The sequence below is a fragment of the Drosophila kikkawai genome, chromosome 3R, assembly GCF_030179895.1.
Source record: "Drosophila kikkawai strain 14028-0561.14 chromosome 3R, DkikHiC1v2, whole genome shotgun sequence".
Taxonomy (NCBI): domain Eukaryota; kingdom Metazoa; phylum Arthropoda; class Insecta; order Diptera; family Drosophilidae; genus Drosophila; species Drosophila kikkawai.
In genome coordinates this window covers 11,383,718-11,405,385 of record NC_091731.1, presented here as the reverse complement: position 1 = coordinate 11,405,385, position 21,668 = coordinate 11,383,718, and the positions used below count along the sequence as shown (strand labels likewise).

General features: G+C 39.7%; 1 protein-coding gene across 4 annotated transcripts in view; it reads right to left on the bottom strand.

Annotated features, from left to right (window-relative positions):
• The window catches only part of cnc (NFE2 like bZIP transcription factor cap-n-collar), a 43,867-nt gene extending 23,104 nt beyond the window's left edge, over positions 1–20,763 (bottom strand). The window contains exons 1-5 of one of the 4 annotated variants that reach the window (XM_070287354.1): positions 20,635–20,757; positions 20,435–20,563; positions 16,744–17,079; positions 1,889–2,161; positions 1,623–1,701 (exon numbers count right to left, since the gene is read on the bottom strand). In XM_070287354.1, the coding sequence (XP_070143455.1) occupies positions 1,623–1,701; positions 1,889–2,161; positions 16,744–17,034 (643 nt within the window). In that variant the 5' untranslated portion in view covers positions 17,035–17,079; positions 20,435–20,563; positions 20,635–20,757. Of the gene's footprint in view, positions 1–1,622; positions 1,702–1,888; positions 2,162–7,458; positions 7,631–11,707; positions 13,026–14,217; positions 14,424–15,529; positions 15,636–16,743; positions 17,080–20,434 lie in introns of those variants that run through there. The other 3 variants (XM_017161983.3, XM_017161984.3, XM_017161985.3) reach the window with 3 other exon arrangements.
• Between the last annotated feature and the right edge of the window lie 905 nt (positions 20,764–21,668).

Sequence of the window (21,668 nt, the reverse complement as noted above, 5' to 3'; positions counted from 1 at the left end):
AATCTCAAATGTTATGAGTTTTCAGTGAAAAAAATAACTTTAAAACTAAACTTTAAGCTTATTTTCAAAACCTATTCGTGGTTGATATCCCATATTGTAGTACTTGTAGTATTGCCAAGTTTATGTCCTTGCAAAATATAATAACTTCTTAAGTCCAAAAATAAACTGAAGTCCATCCCCTTTTATGAACAAGGCGCCGTCCCTGTTTTTTTTAAGCAAAAAAAAGGGTCTCAAATCGGACTGAGTACAGCTTATAGGCCAAAGTTGAGGCCTTGCACATTCATATACACCTCCCTGAGTTCAAACCTCCCGGAATACGTGTACATGGCATATGGTATATAGCACTTCTTTCTTTATATATTATTTATATATTTATGTATGTGTGTGTGTGTGTGTATGTGTGCTCCTGAGCTATTTTGGCGAATCATGTTTCGTTCATTTTTCAAAAGAAAAATGTTGCATGCGAGGCTATGCGACGCGCGGTGGCAGCTACTTTTACTGCCACTGCCACCGCCACCGCTTTGGATTTGGATTCGGTCTCGTATCTGCCTCCGACTCTGGCTCTGTCGTGGACTCATTCCGTCCAGAAGCGGCAGCACGACCCAGTCCCAGTGCCAGTCTCGGACCCAGACGAGCTTTGCCAAGAGCTGGCCCGACCGGCCCCCTCAAACTCATGACTTCTCCTCCGCCTCCCACTGCGTCTCCTCCTTCTCCACGGTTAATAATAATAAAAGTTCGTGTGCGTGTCAAAGTTTGTTTGAAAGGCAGGCCGCTCGGATGGGAAACGGGGCGCGGTTTCGGGCAGACCAGATTAGCAGCAGCAGCCATCGGCTTTGGCCTTTGTGGCGTTTGCTGGGATGTGAGATGTGGGTGGTGGTGGGTTGGTTGTGTGGAGTGGGTCGCTGGGCTGTTTCACACACAAATGAAACGAAAAAAAGCTCATTTTTCTTTTAATTTTCGTGCCTGTCAACTCAGAATGCCTACATTCATTTATAAACGTCTCGAAAACACACGCACACACACATACACACACAATGGCAAACCAACCTCCTTCTACTCCTGTTCCTCCTATAACTAAACCCCCAGCGAATCCAGGATAATCCATTTTCGTTTATATTAGAGCAGCCGCCATCTTTTTGGCAGGCCATTTTCTCCCAACTTTCTTCTTTTTTTTTCTTTTGTTATTAGCCAGGATTTTTTCTCTTGGGGAATAAGTAGAGGAGATGCTTGGATAAATGTTATTAAAAGTGGCATAAACTGAGAATAAATATATATAATATTTAATTTCTCTCTTTAAACTTAGGATCTTACATTATCTAGATTTTATTTAGAAGATAATTCGGAAATGTAAATCTGCGACCAGACACATTGTAAAATAAAAAAACATAATTCATAATCCCTGATATTAACTAGTGCTTTTATCTGTCTAAGAAACGTGCCTCTCCACCAGAAGGCCTCCTGCTTCTGAAAAGCTTATCTCTGGTTATTTTTGAAAGTGAAATTATATTATCCTAGATAAGATATGGGCAGAACCAAGAGTTGGTGATCTGCCCACATGTAACCAGATCGTAAGTTCGTCTATGAGTCTAGTAACTAGCTAGTTAGTTGATGCTGGAACTTACCAGTTTCGTTATCGATGGTAAAGGGGATTCCGTTCCATTCATTGGTAATGTCCTCCAGGGGGTTCTCATTGTCCTTGTCCTGTTTGGCAAATAAATCAGAGCATGAGCGTAATGCTTATTGGTTGGGGCTCCCATAAAAGTAAACTACGACATTTGATAGTCACAGATAACCAACCATCAAAAACCGACTTTGGCATTATCTATTCACCCCCCTCCCTCCAGGGGCTATGTAAATATTGTGAAATTCCATATGTAAATCACTTTACCTTATCTTGCTGAAGCTCCTCCAGAGCTTTCAGCTTCTCAATATCGTCCACAGAGGCTTCACCCGCCTCCTTCTCGGCATTGTCATTGGCATCCTTGATGGCCGAGTCCGACATCGAGGGATCCGAGGACTTGGACTCATCTCCGTACTTCGACTTGGCGGAGCTGGCTCCGGTATTGCCGCTGGCATTCGAGGCATTGATGATCTTCTCCTGGTCGAGACTAAAGCCAAGATCCACATCCTGCTTGTACAGCACCTCAGCGATCTCACTCTCCTGCAAGGGAAGGATCACAACGTCAGTAAGATTAACCCAATTAAGTCTGAGTTTTATAGTTTTATCCACTGCCAGCACAAAAAGTCTAACCAGTATATCACTATGGATGAACACCCTCATCTTTTCAGGATTCCCGTTCACAATAGCTAGATTTATCTTTAAGTTTCACTATTCCGTGCTCTGTGTTGTGCGTATTTTGTTTATTTGTATGGTTTCCGATCTCATTTGCTCGCGACGTCATCCGCATTTGCTAGTTTCCGAAGAGAGACTGAAGGCTCCAAGAGTCGGACGACTCATAGTCCATATGGGGACCTCGTTTGCTCTTCTTTGCTCTTCCCCACTTCGCTTCACTTTACTTAATATGATAATGTCGATTTACATTACGCTTTTCTGCTGATAAGTCGTGTGGGCTATAGATAAAACTGCGTCACAGCGAAATGGAAAGCGGAGAATAGAAGATACCCTACTGTTACGATATGATTATAATACTTTAAAGACCTGCTGAAAAGTTAAGTGTGATCCTTATTATATCTTCAGTTAAGGATATTTGTGTAAAGGTTCTTTAGAAGGCTTACAACTATTCTTAAATATTGTATTATATATACAGTACTTTAGGGTTATGGAATACTTATTATTAATAATCTATATTCAAATATAGAAAAAGAAATTAAAGCTCTTGATAATGGCAATGAACTTTAATTTTGAACCGCGACGGTTAATTTATAAATAACCTAATCTTTCCTAAACTAAAAAAGCAATCTCTTAACAAGATTTTTTGCCACTTCCCCGACAGCTCTCTTAAATTTATTTTACCAGAAAATATATAATACCATCGTAAAGATAAAAAGCCGTCGTCCATCAACTTTTGAGTTTAGATACTGTAAGGATGGATATTAAACATAAACCCGGGATCAGGTGCTTTATAAAGGAGTGCTATGTAGCGACCAATGCCCATACATATAGATTCTCTTATTTCACCATTCTTATCAGCCCCAACTATAACTCATAACCCATCGAGCAGCGCTCCCTTAACCCGTGGAAACCTCTCGAAGAGTGCTCGACGCTCTTTTGGACAGCCATGATCGATAATGGCGAATCTTATCAATGGGACCCACAGCTACCCACCAGCGGGCGGACGAAGAGTGTTGGAACTCCACTGCCAAGCGACAATATAGTATTTATAATGCTGATTTAAGCGAGGGCAACTCACGGGACTTAAGGGGGGTCTCTGGGGGACGGAGGAGCACTCTCTTATGGCGTGAATACTGTTACGGGGGACGGATAGGGACGAAAGGGGACTTGTTTACGCCGTAGACCGGATCTCTTATCGCTCGCCGCCGTACTCACACTGTAAACAATATTTTGCGGCTATAAATTTCAGCCAAAGAGCACGGTACACTCGCCGAAACTCAGTTGGGAAGAGAATCGAAATGGCAAAGCGAAATCGAAGCATTTGGCGGATCGCTTATGAAGATGTTTCTGGGCGAATTCTGCCGATTCACGGCGGGAAGAGAGTGACTAAGAAAGAGGAATTCGAGCTCAAATTATAGCGTTAATGATGCATTATTAACGCCGCTGGCCGAGACCACTTTAATCCTTTTCCTCTTTTTTTTTTTTTGACCAAGTCAAGTCGAAGTATAGGGGCGTTTTCGCCCACTCTTAAGCCGGGGCAAAACCGTATGCTCCTCTCGAACAGGTAGCATTTCTGCATTCATGTTCTTCTGTTAGGGAATACGACTTCTTTGGTTGAAAGAGGGATAATCACAGGATAATGGCCGACATTAGCGACACAATTGCCGTGTCCGGCCAAAGGACTTTCTGATGTTTTAATTAAAATGTTTTGTCCCCCCTCCAGTCTTTGGAAAATGTTACTTTTCTGTTCCCTATTTTCTTTTCTTTTTTTTTCTCTCTCTCGGGGTTTTTGTTTCGTGTGACATTTTCTGGCACCATGCATTTGGTTTTCAGCGTTTTTTTTTTCTAGTTTGTGGCCCTTCGTGAGGCTTTCTTGAAGTTTTCCAACAGTGGCAACAAAAAGTAATCAATCATTGTGTGCCTGTTACTCTGTGTGTGTGTGTGCGGGCCACGCCTATCTCCTGGATTAGTCAGCAGAATATGGCGGCGGCATCATTGGTCTCTGCTGCCATCTCCCTCTCTCTTCCCCCAGATCCATCCCGGGGAAAAGGCCAGAAGGGCAGTGAAATTAAGGGCCACTGTGTGTGAGTGTGTGTGTGTGTGCTGAGCCCAATCAATTGCAGCCGCGCCACCGCTGACGGCGCCGCGGCAGAGCAGCTGGCAGAGTCGATTCCCCAGGGAGCATGTGCTCTTACATACAGTGGGACTTCTGATGAGGAAAGGGTTTACTTGAAGGTTTAAGGTTTGAAGTCGAAGGAAAACTTATTTTGTTCTTAAAAGATGGTAAAATTAGCTTTAAAGGCATAACCCAACCTCAGCTATAAGCTTTTCTTATGATAACTAAGTCAAGAATAAAAGACAGTTTCATATTTTTAACAAAGGACGTTAGAGTTTTTAGTTACAGAATGCTGAGTTTAAACAAAACAACAGCATTAAATAATTAAATAATATAGCTCGATTAGATCGGTTTAAAATTTTTAAAATTTTAAGTTGAGACGATATAAAAATAGTTTTTATTTTGCAGTTATTTAGAATTATAAGGAACTTATAGTATAGAAAAATATTTTATTCAAAAAAAACCCTAATAAAAACTAAACTTTGCAACAATTCCAGTTTAGGAAGCTAGTTTATGAAATCGAATTCAGCTTAAATATTCAAAAAATTCGCCTTATTCGAGTCACGACTGTATTTGAAATGTTTGCTGCTGCTGTGCCTTGCGCATGTTCGGTAAAAATGAGCAATTAAATTGAGCAGAGGCAAGAAGAAGGTCCCCGATGGGAACATAAGCCCAAACACCGAGTCCTCCCCTGCTGGCATTTCATTATTATTATTTTTTCAACATTTCGGGGGGTTGTTCATCAGATACATGCATATATATGTAGATGCTATATACATAGCTATTTATGGCTGTTGATTGGAAACTTGATTTTTAATTAAACTTCAAAGGAAGATGAATGAAATTTAATTTACTTTCGTTGGTCTGAAAAGTTTAAAGATTTAAGAGAACGAATTCTGATTTTTTTAGATCAACGAAACTAGTTTATAATATTTTGAAATTTTCTAACATATAAATTTTAGAATTTCAAAATATGTTGTATACCATTTCGCAGGAATCTAAATTAAATTAATTTTTGATCAACTTTTTTATCATAATCGACTTTTTACAGTGTAGGTCTTACAGATCTTATCGGTTAGGGTCGAAAATACGACCTTATCTTGTACTTATAGAATTTCGAGCAATACGTGACAATTTAACAGGTCCAAAAAGCACAAAGAAAATATTTAAAGCCTAAATTTCACCAAGAAAATCGAATGGAAAATGTCTCAGATCAAGAAAAGAGAAGCTGGGAAACCTGATCGAGTTCAGTGAACTCCATTTGTCTTGCCTCCAAATGATGCATTGCTCTACCCACAACTGGTTCATTGCCTTGTTTCACATTTATGGCTATATTTATGGGCCAATTCTTATCGCTAGGGCCTGGGAAACTCTCTCCGTGACCTTGTAGTTCTCGCTGAACTTTTCAATTCCGCCAGCGACACGTGGGCCGCTCTCGAGACAGTCAGTTTTGAATGAGCAGCCGCTGAACGACTGACGAAATCGGGCATTGATAAGTGGGAGATAAGAGTAGCCGGGAATTTCATGCACACATTTAAATAGTATGTCCGTACACCTGTGGTTACTTATTGTAAATTCTGTCTGCGCTTTTAGGGGGCAGCAACAAGAGATTCAAGACTGTGGTAATCAATCAAGGCGCTGCACTGTGCCCCCCATGTTGCATCAAAATATTGACACTTGTAACCATTTGCGGCGGCAATTAGTCCGCTTAACCGAGCCGATTCCACCGATTTACTTGACCACAGCAGAATGCCCGGTACAATGTACAATGTACGTACAAAATGGTAGGTTCAAGCAAGCAAGATAAATGAGTTTCTGATCCTGCAGGGGCGGCAAATCATGAAAGTCAAGTGAAAGCAAAAGAAAGTAAGCGGCGAGCGTTAAGAACCGGGGGATACAGGGCCTCAAAGGAAGCAAGGGAAAGGAAAGGCTCAGGTCTTTTAGCAAGAGTCATTAATAAAGCCTCGGCAAAAGATCTTTCTGATGACACCTGAACTGACAGCGCGGCACGAACGGCACAACGAGCGATCCCAGGCCGGGAACAAGCGCAGAGCGCAGAGATCACTTCAGCATCTGTATCTGTATCTGTGGGATACACAAGATCGCAGCCGGGAGAGCGGCGAGCAAGTGTGGCGCATATTAATCATGTGCTCGTCAAGCCCTCAGAAGAGTTTGCCGGATTGTGCCACCAACAAAGCCGCTTTCGTTTGTTTGTGTGTGTGAATGTGCACACTCGTATCTGACGGATTGCTCAAGCCTCAAGTGTCCTGTTTGCGGTTTTTTCTGCAGCAACAACCCCCCATACGATGCGTCGGCCAACTTTTAGGCCTTAATAACAGTTCATTTGTGTCATCCAAACGGTTTTCCCTGCAATTATCAATTTCAAATTCGAACTCGTAGCTTAGTTTTCTCGCCCTGCGACTGTTACCTTATAATCAATTCGACATCTGAACTTTTTGCCCACCGAGTGGGCACTCAAAGAGCACCTAGAGAAATTAGTGAGTATTTATTAGTATTTCCCATTTAGACAACAGATTTTTAAGTATTCAATCTAACAATATTTTATACTTAATAACTTCTTCTCTTTTTGAACTTCCCTTAAGATATGGGACTTTTTAAGCGCCTTAGTTTAGATTTATTTGTTTATAACCGTGTAAGGCACTTTGGCAAAAGTTCGTGAACCGTAATTAACGGTATTTAATTATGGAAATTAACCAACAAGAGAGCTTTGTGGGAAACGAAACTTGTAGTAATAGAAGATACAGAAAAAAAAATACAAAGTAAAACCCATGTGTCCAAGTGAATGCTTCTTCATGGCTTCTTTTGGCTCAGCAAAGGTAATTAAGTTGGGAAAATGCAACGTAATTTACAGGCAAATTATTTTTCAATTTGCTGGGCTTTACATATAAACATAATTTTTTTCTTTTTCTTCTCTTTTTTTTTTTGCTAACACTTTGTGCACTGGCCATGTGAATAGAAAGTTTATGTTGCAGTAAACACAGATTAATGGCTGGATTGGATATATAGGAAGTCAGTGACAACAACAGACCGCTAGGTAAATGTGCATATATTTGTACTCCTCGTTGAGACACATCTTGTTCGATTCGGACTGAAGATTCAAGGGCTGAAAGTCAACTTCCGTTCGATGGGTTTGGGTTGTTTATTACTGAAATAGCGATTCACACGACTCGGGCTAACGTATTCACTGGAAATCGGCATAACGCAGACTGAAACTTTCGTTTTGGTTGCGATCGAGAATGTCTGGGTCTGGTTCTGCCTGCGATTAGCAGTTTCGAGGGGCTCATAAAAATACAACAAGACAACAACAAATTTTTGATTAAATTCAATTGATAAAGTTTGTTTTGCAAGAAATTTCGAACGGTTGAGAGGCGCAACAGGGCGACTGATAAGCCCTAGGCAACCCAAGTAGCAGACAACAAGTACAACCTTAAAAATAGCTTATTTCCCTTATCAGAAATTTGAATTTGAAAATTACGATACGTACAAATCGTAAGTTATCGTTATCGTTTGTCTTTGATAGGCAAGCTTGTTGGGTGTGAAACCCAGCCAACAACCGGTTGTTGTCCAAGTGTTTGAGGTGAATTTGTTCAGCAACAAATGTTGCTGGCGGTGAGTTGCTGATTGTGGTGAAGAGAGTTGCTGAATGTGACTGTGTGTGGTGTGTAAGAAATGCCGGCAAATCAGCTGGTTTTCCTCATCCGTTTTGTTTTCAAGTTTTCCACACACCCACAAAAAAAAAAAAACAGAGATGCAGCATCACAGTGAATAAGCGATAAACTTAAGCGATTGCAAAATGAGCTAACAAATCGGATGATTAAATTATTACGAATCCGCAAACATTTTATTACTATTTCAAAATATAAAAAAAAAGGAACACTAAATTAAAACAAATTGATAAATATTTTTAAATGTTTGTTCTTAGCAAAGATGGTAAATAAGAAAGAAAAAAAAGGGAGTTAAAATATTAATGCATCAAAATAAACCGATTGTAAACCTTTTCTTTCAAACCGTCTTTATAATTATTATCATTATATAAGGTATATCGATAAGGTATACCGATAAGGCATACCTAAAAATTATAAACAGTTAAAACGTTTGAAAGCATTACAAGTTTGATTGCAAATCACGTTACCCCTTCAGGAGATTGATAGCAAGCGAAAGAGATCTGATCTCATGACTCAAGAGCATTGAAAAGACGAACAGAAAACGTATCGAAAGCGAAGTTCAACGAAACTTTTTACTCGCGCTTATGGCAGGTTTTATATTTATTCTTCCGAAGCTGAATCAAAACGAGAGACCGAGACCCCAAAAATAACACCCATGAGACACGCGGAGCGGCAACAACAGCAGAAATATAAGCGAATGAGTTAACGAAGCGCAAAAAGCAAAGCTTTGTAGATTTGCAATTAGTGGAAGACAGCGCGACGGCGGGGAAGAGAGTCGGTCTGCGAGGTGGACGACATTCAACGAACTAGAGTTTTTGAGTTTTGAGCTCAATTCGTGAGCCACGTTAGTGAGTGTGATGAGGTCACACAAACACATAAACAAAATGTACATGCATTTATTTCCAGCGACCTCTCTCACCTGGTGGCTATAAAAGAGAGCAAGACAGAGAGGTGTACCGAAGGTGACACATTCACCTGTCAATTTAGTGTTCTTTGTGGCGGTAACTAGTTCGCTCGCCATTCTTCTCCATTTGCATATCCGTGTATGGACTAATGATGACCAGCTGAATGCAATTGCAATTGCAATTACAAAACATGAAGGCTTTCAACCATAAAATACCTAGTAAATCTTTCATTAAGAAAAGTTTTGCAGAAGACTTGGATATAACTCTTTTCATAGACACTGATCTGTCTTTAGTTTTTGTTTACTGAGTGACCCAGTTGGGAATTTTAAAGCAATTTCTGTTTCTTTTGGATCTTTCAAGATCGAATGGGGCAGCTTATAGCCAAAAGGTTGCTTTAAAAAGAAAAAGTTTAATCTTTATTAAAAATTAACTATATTATTTTCACTATCTCTATTTTTCGCTACATTTGTTTGAAAATCTTTTAATGTAGTTTGTCTTTAGAATTATAGATATATTTTTCAATGAAGTTTTGACAAAAAATATGATGGATTTTAAAGCATCCCACATTGCTACACAGAGCAGTTAATGGCCCAACACCCTCCAGTTTCAATAATTATATAAATACACCCTAATCTACAATAACACCTGGACCTCGACCTGGTCTAATAATAAACAATATAATGGCGGAAGCTTCATGCACCCCACTCATCAATCGCTTGGAATCAAAGTTAAAGAACAAAGGCAACCAATGAATAAGACATTCAAAGATTATGCAATGCTCGAATGCATTTAATTAGATCGTATCAAAAGAACATATGTACATGTTTATGTGATCGCTCAAGAGCGCATTTACAAACAATATATAGATAAAAAAAACATAAGACAGAGCAAAAAATGAAACCGTCATCGGCCAAAATGGAAAACATTCGTGACATGTTGAAACGACAACAACGAATTGCAGGCAACACAGAAACAACAGAACAAATCAAAAATAACACAGAGTTAGTCATCTCTCTCCTGTCGCGGCTGTCCAGGCCAGGCCAAGTATAAATATTTATGCATATTTAAATTGCAATTCGCAAAACGCACAAGATCAGCAGCCAGCACAAACAAAAAAAACGCACACAAACTCAAGCAAATAATGAAATTGCTGCCTGCACTGCTGCCACATTTGTCGCCGACATTCAATTCGATTTTTAAAAATAATTAAAAAACAAGAGAAAAATCAGCTACAAAACATATATATCTATAAAATCAGATTCGCACACGATTGAATGAGCTTGTAAGCTATTAAAAAACGTTTAAACAAAAGTATTCCTCGTATGGAATAATTCAGAATATTTTGACTACAATGCCACATCTTTTTTAAGCATCTTCTTTGCCTGACCTGCACTGTCAATGCAGGTATTTTATATTATTTAATTCTTACTCCGGCTATATAATTAATATCAAATTGAATTTTAATTTTGACAAAAACCCCTCCTTTCCATATTTAATGAATTTATCTTGTCTGCTTGTTTTTCTCGTTTTTTATTTCTTCTTCTCGGCGTTTTAAATGTGTTTTTGCGCAGTCAAAACGTTTAATGACCTAATTGCCGGGTGTTTGTGTATTTGCATATAATATGTGAACTATGTGACCGAAAAGATGGTGAAAGTTGTTGCGCATGGATCTCGAAAAATATAAGGCAAACAAAAGAAAAGTGTTATTCCAAAAGGAAAATTGTTAAGTATATTTTTATAGCATTTGAATGAAGAATATTTCAAGCAAATCTAAAACCAATCTATTGATTTTCATCACTACCTTCAATTAGGGGAATTAACCAACCTATAAACCCACGGTTAGATAGCGTACAGTCATTGCGAGATTGGAGGTATCAGTGGATAACCGTGGCAACAGTCATGCTGATGTGTAAACAAAGTTGGTGCCCTTATCTGCTGATAAGCTAAAAAATTGTCATACTCGATGGAAAGGCTAACACAAAACACAACAAAATGAAAGCAGCATTTGAATATCGATTGGTTTCGGCGAAACCTAAATATATAAACTATAATTATAAAGAAAGCTTAACAGCAACCGAAAGAAATGGAGAGGAAATCAAGGGGAGAACTCTGAAGAGCTGCTTAAATCAAACGGCAGACTAGAATGGGTCAAGCGATGGGTTCGCGACTCTTCATTAGCAATGCAAAAAGCTTTTCAGCAACACTGTTTGATAATGAGCACAACAAAAACACACACACGCTCTGCAGGTGGTGCCTTACGAGTGCTTTTAATCAGTCAAATCAAAGTCATCATCGTTACAACTACACTTGGAAAAATGGGCATTGCGCTTTTATTAAAAACCTTGACCTATCTCCTGCCTGCTGATACTTACAAAAAAATACGGCCGTGAAAAACGGAGTGACATTATATCAAGGTATTATATTGGTAATACTACCGCAAAGTTTTTTTAGAAGCGTATTGACTTTGTCCCTGGATACTTTGAAATAGCATTAAGCCAATATGTAGATATGTTTTCCAGACAATAAAGTGTGTTCTTAGTTAAACTTGCACTCGGTTTCAAGACCGTTAACTCTAATTTATGTATATACTTAAAATAGAATGCATCAATGTCTAAAAATCATACCATAGGGATTGCGACTGGCAATAACATCGGGTTTAACCAATTTTGGTTACAAATAAACCATAAACATGACTTAATGCGATTACCTCCTCTTCATCTCCGATTATCACCTCGTTGGCGAAGGTGGCGCTGCCGAAGGGTTCGTCGGTAGTCAGTCCCTCCACCTCGCAGGCGTTGGCCGCTCCACTGGCCATTTCGCTCTCATCCTCGTCCGTCTCCTCCTCTCCAAACAGTCGACCCAAATACATGCTCTCCTCCACATAGTCTCTATTTCTTCCTGCCGAGTTGTTCGCTTCAAGGTGCTCAACAGTGATGCTGCCCAGACTTCTGGGATGCGGGTTGCTGTCGTTGAGAGCGGCGGTGCTTAGGGGAGAAGCATTTCCTGCTCCTGTAAAGCCATGGATAAGCGCTGCTAAGCTGAGATCCAGATGAGAGCTATTCGGAGGCTGCTGTTGACCATCCTTGAGAGGTAGATTCGCATACGGACTGGCCTGCAGCGGGAGATCGTTGTAGTCCTGCAGATCCGCCAAATTTTGTTCCCAAATGGAGCGCTGATCCTGCAGCAAATGTGGTGAGAGAAAGATGTCTAGCTCCGGAGCAGGATGCAACAATGAATGGTTGGTATTTCCAGCGGCCAGCGAAGAGGTGTCTATGTTGATTTCTCCCAGAGCAGAGCCACTGCTCGCGCCTCCAGAGGTTGGAGCACTGGCCCCTCCTACGACCACTGAACTGGGCGTGCCGGCAGCACTGCTACTCTGCACATCCTGCAGGGCGGCCGTCTGGACACTGCTGTTGCCGGTGGTGTTGTGCAGATTCATCACAAACGTGCTGCCATTGAAGTGCTGGGGCAGTTTGTACTCGCCCACTCCGTTTCCCACGCCACCCAAGGAGGGAATATCGAAATTGAGGAAATCTTCGATCCGGGGGCTCAATCCTTTCCTATTTCCATACGGATTCTGGTCCATGTCCATTCGGTGAACCGAGCGCAGCATCTCCAGCTCCCAGCCATCGCCGTGGGAGCTTAGTTCCAGCTGCGAATCCCAGCGATGGAGCAGGTAGTCCGGATTGTAATGGAGCAGACTTAAGGCCAGAGCCAGCTGCAGCATTTTCATCGCATACGATTTTTTGTTTGAGATCATTGTGTTGCGTCTAAATCGTGCAATCTACGCGAATGGATGCGTGGGTGTCGTCTGTGATCCGTCCTCCGCCCGCCTCCTCTCCGTCCCGGACAACAGCTCAACGGCTGCGTTGTCCGGGATCGTTGCGTTCAATGACGTCGCCTTGTCCCGCCTTCCGCCTCCGCTGCTTTCCGAAATCTGCGCAAAAACAGAAAGTCCGCAGTTCCTCCGTCGATCCCCGATCTTCAAATGCTCCTCTTAATTGATGAGTGTCCTCGGGCTCGTTCTGTAAGCAGATCAAGATGTGTCAACAAATAGAATGGAATTAGTAAGCATTATAATATGTCAAAAGTATATATCTATCTAAATGTATGAGGCCGTATGCAGTTTGAATGCTAAATGAAAATGCTTTTGTTTCGAGAGGTTCGGCCTTTGTTGTGTTTGCCATTCGATGTTACTAAGCTTTGTTAATAAGGAAGTGCTCAAAAGAAAGTTGTCTTATTTCCGTTGTGGCGACAAGGCAATAGATTTTAAATAAATATAGATTTTTCTGTTTAGCGGACGAGCATATTTACCCAAACACAAATGGGTCAACTACAACTGATAAAAAGACATACGTCTGATAGAAAGAAGTTCCACCTATTAACCTATAACACCCATATTTTGTATTATTAGTGTTACGTCCCCATTTGTTAAAAATTTTCAAGGAAAGTTCATTATGAAAAGCATAATAACAAATTAGAGACTGAATAATCTTCCATCAACTTTTAATTTTTTGAGCAAATATTTATCATTATTTTTAAGGTCAACATTATGTTTAAAACATCTAATCAATAAAATTTTCAAATTTGTATATAAAATATAAATGTTTAAGAAATAAACCAGATTAACAACTACAAGAGCATTTATTATTAATTTAATTGCAAATTCCTGGAAACTGACCTTAAGCTAAGAAATTTTGTACGGTAATTTAACCGAGATTTGTTTATCCTCCTGATTTGGGCCGCAAACAAGAGTTTGACGTTGTCTACTACGCATTTAATATGCCCATCCTGACCCAACCCCCGCCAGCAGACCGGGGGTTAACAGACAACCGCCCACACGTAAAAGGGGGTGGTGAAAGGAAGGGGCATAGAGGAAGGAATGACCCAGACAAACGCCGTGAACTTGAACTTGTTCAAGGTCTCTTCACGCTCTCGCTAAAAATGTGCGCACTGTGGCGATGTGAAAAACCCAATTCAAGGACGGCCAACAAAAAATGCTCCAAAATGTGTTGTTAGAGGCCCGATATAAACTTTCTTTGTTTTTAACCAATTGAGCAAATGCACATAAATGGCCAAATGGAATCAGTCAAAAAGCAAAATGGCAAAAAAAAAAAAATGGTTTGATTAGCTCACAAACACGAACACAACGAAAGGCCTATTGGGCAGTTCTCAATGAAATGAAATGATTAAGTGTGCAAATTGCAGTGCACTCACCTTGTTTTTTTGGATGTGGTAAAAGGCTGCGGCGCAGTAAATGCTGAAGGTGTTGTTGCTGCTTCTGCTGACGCTGCTTCTTCCTTTGCCGCACAATGGTGAATGATGCTTTATTGTTTACAGTTACACACAGACACACGCAGGTATTCACTTTCTGCAGTGCTTTATTTGTTTATATTTCACTTTCTTTTGTTTTCTTTAAATGGCTGCAAAACACGCATTTAATTTATTTTATTATTCACATATTTATGGCGAGTTATAGGTGATTTCTCCGTTGCCTTTCCCCCAAAACACCCAGGAGCATTTAATTGCAATTTATTATTAACAACAATTTGCATTTAAATTGTTCGGTTAAGCTTGACAGCTGCTGCTGCTTCTTCTTCCGCTCCGTCTGCTGCTACGCACTTTAGTGACAGTGTGTGCGTGTGCGTGGTGAAATCGTCATTTGTTAATAACAAAAATATTTTCGCCGAGCTTGTTGTTTTTGTGTGCTGCCTAATATTTTTCGTGTATTGCGCCTGCACATCGCGTTTTATTCCTTTGTTTGCTTTTATCGCTCGTTTCTTCTTATTTCTCTGACTCACACACGAAACGCACACAGCCAAACACACGCTCACACACACACTCGCACAGAAATGCTTAGCAGTGCTGTTTTTCTTGCGGATTCCGCTTTGTAGCAACAATTAATGCATTTAATTAAATGCAAAATGATTTAATTTTATGGAGAAGCACACACCACACACACACGCAGGCACGCGGGCTGGAGAGCAAAACAAACGTTGAAATGCGCGATTTGGAAACTTCGAGAACGAGCCGAGAACAACTTATTGTTAGTAATTGGCAGCCGGCGGCAGCATTTCAACCTTCGCTCTGCACTTTGCATCAACAAATTATTTATCAAATCGCCGAGCTTCGTTTTTTTTCTTTGCACTATCTCTGATTGCAGTCTGTCAGCTGAGCGAAGGGAATGGGAGAGGCACGAAAAAAGAGAGACTGCGCGCGGTTGCTGAATAGCTGTTGTTGCTAGCCTGTTGGTCTTTACTTCACCCCATGGCAGCATGAGTTGCACTTATTTTATGGGGCATGCAACATTATTTGCAATTGGGTGTAATCACAGGCATAAAATTCGTAACTTTTCCATTTGTTGTTCCGGCACACGCACTCACACAGCCCCAGCGGCTCACACACATTTACGCACACAGTCAAGCGCGCCGCCTGTACTTCGCACTTTTACGCGTCTCTTTCACTGTTATTTTGCGAAATTATCGCCGCGTCCGCTTTGGCACTCTCTTCGGGCTACCGCCGAACCTACGTGGTGCTGAATTGCGTTGCGTGCGGTAAAAACGTGTTTGTTTGTCAACTTTTGGCAATTTCTCCGATTTCCAATTGACGGCCACGGCAAAACAAAAACGTCTGTTCGTCTAAATTCACCTTCGCTTGGCAACAACAATTTGATTTTCACCACATCTAGCTTGTTTCACGCTAAAAGCTTTAGAAAGCTTATTCAGGCTTATTCACGGACGATCTGGTACTTTTGGTCGATCGTGCACTGACGATCTGGCAACGCTGGTCGCTACGGGCACGAGCGACCAGTGTTGCCAGACTTTTCGTGCACGAGCGTCCAAAAGTACCAGATCGTCAGTGAATGAGGTAATTTTAGGTGTAAAACTTTGTTTTGACATATTACTTTACACGAACCCTTTAAACTTGTTCAATTAATCGATTCTGATGATTAATCTCGATATCTCGATAATAATTATAGATTTAGACAGCGGCCAAACTCCATATTAAAAAAACGGTGTTCTTCTTCTTCCTTTTTAAACACCGTTTTGGAGTTTGGCCGCTGTCTAAATTTAAATGTTTTTACCTGTTTTTTTTTTGGTTGATTTAAATATGTTTGCTATTTTACTTCTTAGTAGATAATTTAATTGTTTGGGTTACGAGGCTTTAGTGGAGTAACTACTTAAGCAACAATAGAAATACATGCAGATGTAATTTGCCGAACTTTGGACACGTGTCCATACAATTTGTAAATTGGCATAAAATGTGATTTAAAAAATGCATATTTAAATATCTTAAGTATAATTTTAATTACTACCTTAAAAAAAGTAATATTTAACACGAATATTTTGGAGAATAATAATAAAGTTGATAATTATTTTGTAAATTTTAAAAATATTTCAATTATATACGTTTCTAAGTGAGTCATTCCCTAAGTACTTTTTATAACTCGAACTAAATTACACATTAATAATATTTATATTATTTAAAAAGATTTTTTTAAAGAAATGAAAAACTTTAATTATAAATTATATTCGATTTTGTAACTAATAAATCTAGGCATTCAAATGCCCATCACACCGAGCGAATCAAACAGTTAATACCTTTTATTTACACAAAGGACTGAGCCATAGAAACTAATTAAGATTGATGGCTGTCATTTTGAGATATAGAGCGTTCTGAAAGGGATCACTTTGTGCTGGCAAATTGGATTTATACTATTATATTTCCCTTCGAAATACTTACCAGGGTGGTGAAGTGGAACCCACCGCGCCAGATGGGATTCTTGCTACCTGGCGGCGTCGGAGGTGTCTCCAGCGAGGTCGGAGGCGAAGGTGTTTCCAAAACTGCAGGCGTTGAGGCCACCGTGGGCTTGATCAGCTTGGCCAGCTTCGAGGGTGGTCCAATGGGCACGCGGACGGTGACCTTCTTCTTGGGATTGGCCGGCAGTAACAGTTGGGTCTGGTGATAGGTATCCTCGATGTCCTTGGCGGGGGACAGGGATTGCAGCCGGGGCAGGTCCTCTAGGTCGATCATGATTACTCTTCAGCCGGCACAAATGGTGATGAGTCAATAAGTCAACTGAAATGAAAGCGAGCGCCACACACATTTAGATAAGGATAAGGATGGGTCGATTTTTATGGCCTCTAAAAATTTTAAATGTTTAAATAATTTTCTTTGAAATCCGGCCTACTAATCGCACTTTCACTGTAACCGGGCTATAAATACTGATAAGAGATTTTCGATTGGTGGAATTCTAACTACAGATATAGCACAGTTAAATGGTTTGTTTATTTCTTGATTGCGCTTGCCATTTATGGAGGAGATTACACACGTTCGCACGGAATCGGACGTAGATAAGTACAGTGAATGCCCCACTGCAACAACAGTGACTACTTAAATAAAGATAACTGGGTGGAACCAGCTCTCACTATCTATCAATTGATACGGGTATGGGTACTAAGTATTTAATATCAGTATCATAAAACATACAGTGAGCCCCGGGTTTAGAGCATGCAAATTACATCAGCCAATGTTTGGCCTCAGGTTTTTCCGATTAGATTGCTTCTACAAGTGAATCATAAAGAGAAAGAAATGGTTTTATTTTTGAATTATGGGAACCTGTCATGACTTTAAGTTCTGCAAGTGATTGATAAGGAAAACCTCCGTTAAGGAGATCTTTCTTAACTTTGATAAGTCCATTTTAGATACATTTATTTTGGAAAATCCTATCAGGCAGTAGTTTATCTCTTGTAATTACTAAACAAATATCCTTTGTGATAGGAAAGTACAAATATATGTATACTTGACATTTAACTATCATATTTTCCATATTATATACATCTGATAATTGATAAGGCGAAACCCGGAAAATGCCAAAGTGTTATTTACTATCAAAATTAAAGCCAGATACTCTCTTCATACTCGTACCTAATTCAATATATACATATATATAAAGTACTCAACTATCCCTCTGTTTAATTAAGACCCCCCAGAAGATGAGAACACATCAAATAGCACTCATGCCAACCATTTCCAGGCCCCAGCTTATTAATAATAGTTTAAATAATAAAAATGGCTTGAAGGGGATAATAACAGCTTAAGGTTTTCTGGGAATTCCCTCACAGCCGCCTTCTATAATGGGCAAAGTTAACTGTTCGGAAACGTACTGAGATCTTTGGTTTGTTGACCATGACTCATCTGAATGTGCGAAAAAATAAAAAACAGCACAATGGCAAGTACAAAGGGAAGTGAAGTCAACTAAAAAGGTTTGGTTTTACACCTCTCGAAACCGGGAGAGAAGAATCTTAGCTTGCTTGATTGGCAATAATAAATTAAACTGGTAATGCAAGTGACTGGGTGCAAAGTACATTTAAGAACTGAGTTTCCAATAATTGGCAATACTTTATTTGTAGTACAATTTTGAAACAAGTTACACAACATTGATAGTAATTCATATGTAATTTAAAGATTTAGGAATAGAATCATTGAGCAATTTAAATATTTAATAGTAACAAGTTAATTGAGTAGTCTATCAAGTATTATATAACATACTTGGCCGGCTTAATAACCAATTAAAGTAATTTGCCTTAGCGTCTAGATCTTTAAAAATAATATTACAACACTCCATTCAACAGCGTCTTTAGAGTTTATCCAGATCTCGTGAGATAAATTCTTCATATCTAAAGCAGCTCCCATTTATGCAAATCATCCTGGTCCAGGCATTCACATTTATAAAACAGTGAAATCACAATGCAAACTTGGTTAATATCGAACGGTTTTTTCCTCGAAACCAAGTCAACATTGCAAATCTGTTCGACTCGAAAAAATAAAAAACAAAACCAGTTTCTTAAGGTTTTTTTTTAAATGGGAATACTCTGGTGATGGGAAGATGCGCTTTCAGCTTTGGTTTGTTGTAATTTAAATGAAATAAGGAAAAACATATTAAGAGATTGTCCCTTAAAAAGTTTTAAAGTTTTTTTTTAAATAAAGTAAATGATCTTTAAAAAACCACTATCAGAAATTTAAGAATTTTAAAATGAATTTATAAGGAGACGAACCAAGAAAATATTACCTTTAGATTATGGTCTTATTTCCCCTAACACATGGAAAATTCAGTAATATAAAAGACGAATCCCTACGAATGTTTTCAAAGGAATTTTTATTATTATTACTAAGACTTTAGCTTCCTGGATTCCAGTTGAATTCCCCACAAAGCTAGAGTATTGTAAGCTTCGTCATGTAAGCCAATTTGTCAGTCTTGATTTTAATAAATACCCACTTGTTGTTGCTGCTATTCACTGCCGTGTGAGGCTGTCGTTTGATGCTTGACGCAGTTTATAATTTGAATCAACCAACGTTGGGCATAATTAAAAAAAAAAATTGTGGAAAAAATACGAGATATAAGTTGAAAACAAATAAGCAAAGTTCATAACACAAGCCCTGGCCGCCAGATATCGAGAATTCTTACCGTACATATTGATTTTAGCAATTACCTGTCAGCGTCCCATCAACAGGTGAGTGAAAGGGGGATAAGAAATGAGGGAAGAGAGTGAGAAACGGCAGTTTGTCCGTGTCTAGGGATCGTCATGCCGTTTGACTTTTCAATTCGCGTGGGGCAGGGGGCTAAATAATAATAACAACTAAGGAAATGTCGTGACAAAGTCTTTAATAATAGATTGAGGGGGAGGCCGCCCAAATAAAGGGCTTATAATAGCACACTAACTAGCCACAAAGTTACAGGTACATTTCTGGTAGATTTGTATTTTTCACTCAGAGTTCATGGAGCGTTACTCGGACATTTGATTGTTTCCAATATTATTTAATTGTTGTGCGCCTTGTGGAACTTTCATTATCATTATCATTAGCAAATACACACATAGGGCACACGGACAAACACAGTTGAGTCGAACAATTAATGTAAATATTTATTTATAACACACAATTTGTTGTTGTTTCGTTCGTAGAAGAGAGCGCCCGAAAGAGAGCCCATTTGGGGCCACTAAGAGCAAGCGAGCAGCACTGATGATGACCACATGCCGGTAAATTTATGCGAAATACAAAACAGTTTTGTTTGTGCGCAAATTTTCCAACGAAATGGATATAATAAATAGAATACTATTTGCAAATGTGGCATGGAGGCTGAGGAGCAGTCAGAGAGAGAGAGAGCTCTGGCCTGTCCAAATTCACTATTGAATTGAACTTGTTGATTAGGGCAAATGCCTAGAATACAAATACAAACACACACATTAAACACACGCGCACACACACACATACACACACGGGGAAGTCATTTTCGCAGAGGGGTGAGGTCGTAGTTGGGGCGACGGGTTTAACGACGCAATTGTTGGGTCCCCGGAATTAAGTGTAATTATTTCGCCTTCAGTTAGTTTTTCTTTTTTCACTTAAATCTTGGTTTTTTTAGTTGTATTTTTACCTCTGGTTTAGGTTTCTTTTATGCTGCTAAGTTGATGGCTTTATGGCCTGTTGTTGTTTCAAAACACTGGGGGTTTTTGTTGTTGCTTGTTTTAAAAAGCCCGCCACACTCGAACACTTGTTGTGGTTGCTGCCAAAAAGAGAGCAGAGTTGGTCACAGATATTACGTATACGCCGTGTTTTCTCCACTTAAGAGCAAACCATCAGCTGGCGATGCACAAGAAGAGCGAGCGGTAAGAGAGCCACGGGGAAAGTGGGGGGCAGCGGCGCTGGTGAGCGAGCGAGCGAGTAGCTGGGTCGATTTGTAATTCACTGAACGGCTGTTCAAAAAACACTGAAAAGCCGATGTCCCACAAAGTCGTCGCTCGGTGCTTCAGCTGTTTGCGTCGGCGGCGTGTCGGCACCAAGAGCCAGAGCGGACAGCCGGACGGAGGGGCTAGGGAAGCGGAGCCGAGTGCGGGATAGCCACATAGCCGAGGCCCCAATCGCCGAGCTTGGGGCTGATAAAAGCGAGCAGATAGCGCAGGGCAAGACAAGTGCTCCTCCGCCGCCGCTGCTGTCGCCGCCGCTGTTGCTGCTGCTGCCCTGCCTGCGCTGACCGCTCTGGCCCCCGTCTTTTGTTGTTGTTTTGCTCAGCGCGTGCGACAGCTTCTTAATTGAGCCGCCGCTAAACACACCTGTGCTATTCAGACGCAGTTCAATAGTCGAATATAGACGAGATCTTCCGCTTACTTTGGTGCGGCCCTGAATCACCGCCTTTATCTTGGCTTTTCTAAATTTAAACTTGTTCATTGATCACTTATCAGTGCTGTTAGTGTGACCAATTGCGTATTTGAGTTGCGGTAAGGTGACCAGATTTCAAGATTTTTTTTAAATAAAGCAGAAAATGTAAATAAAAAACTAAATATTAGGAATAAGAATCTAAAAAAAATGTTGTATCCAAATTTTTAATTAATATCTTAACAATATTACCTAAAATATATAATTTCAAAATCTTGGAAAAATACGATTGCATTTGCATTTAAAATGATTTTAATTTTACTTTGTACTTTTAAAATATTAATTTTGTCGCAACAACATTTTTAAAATTTCAAGTACTAATAACTTAAATTAACCAACAGATTAGAAAATATTTTGCTGTTGCTGATTAGTGATAAGATAATAGGCTAATAATACTTACCTAGCATCTAAAATTATTTAAATTTTTACCAAATATTTGTATTAAAATTAGTTCC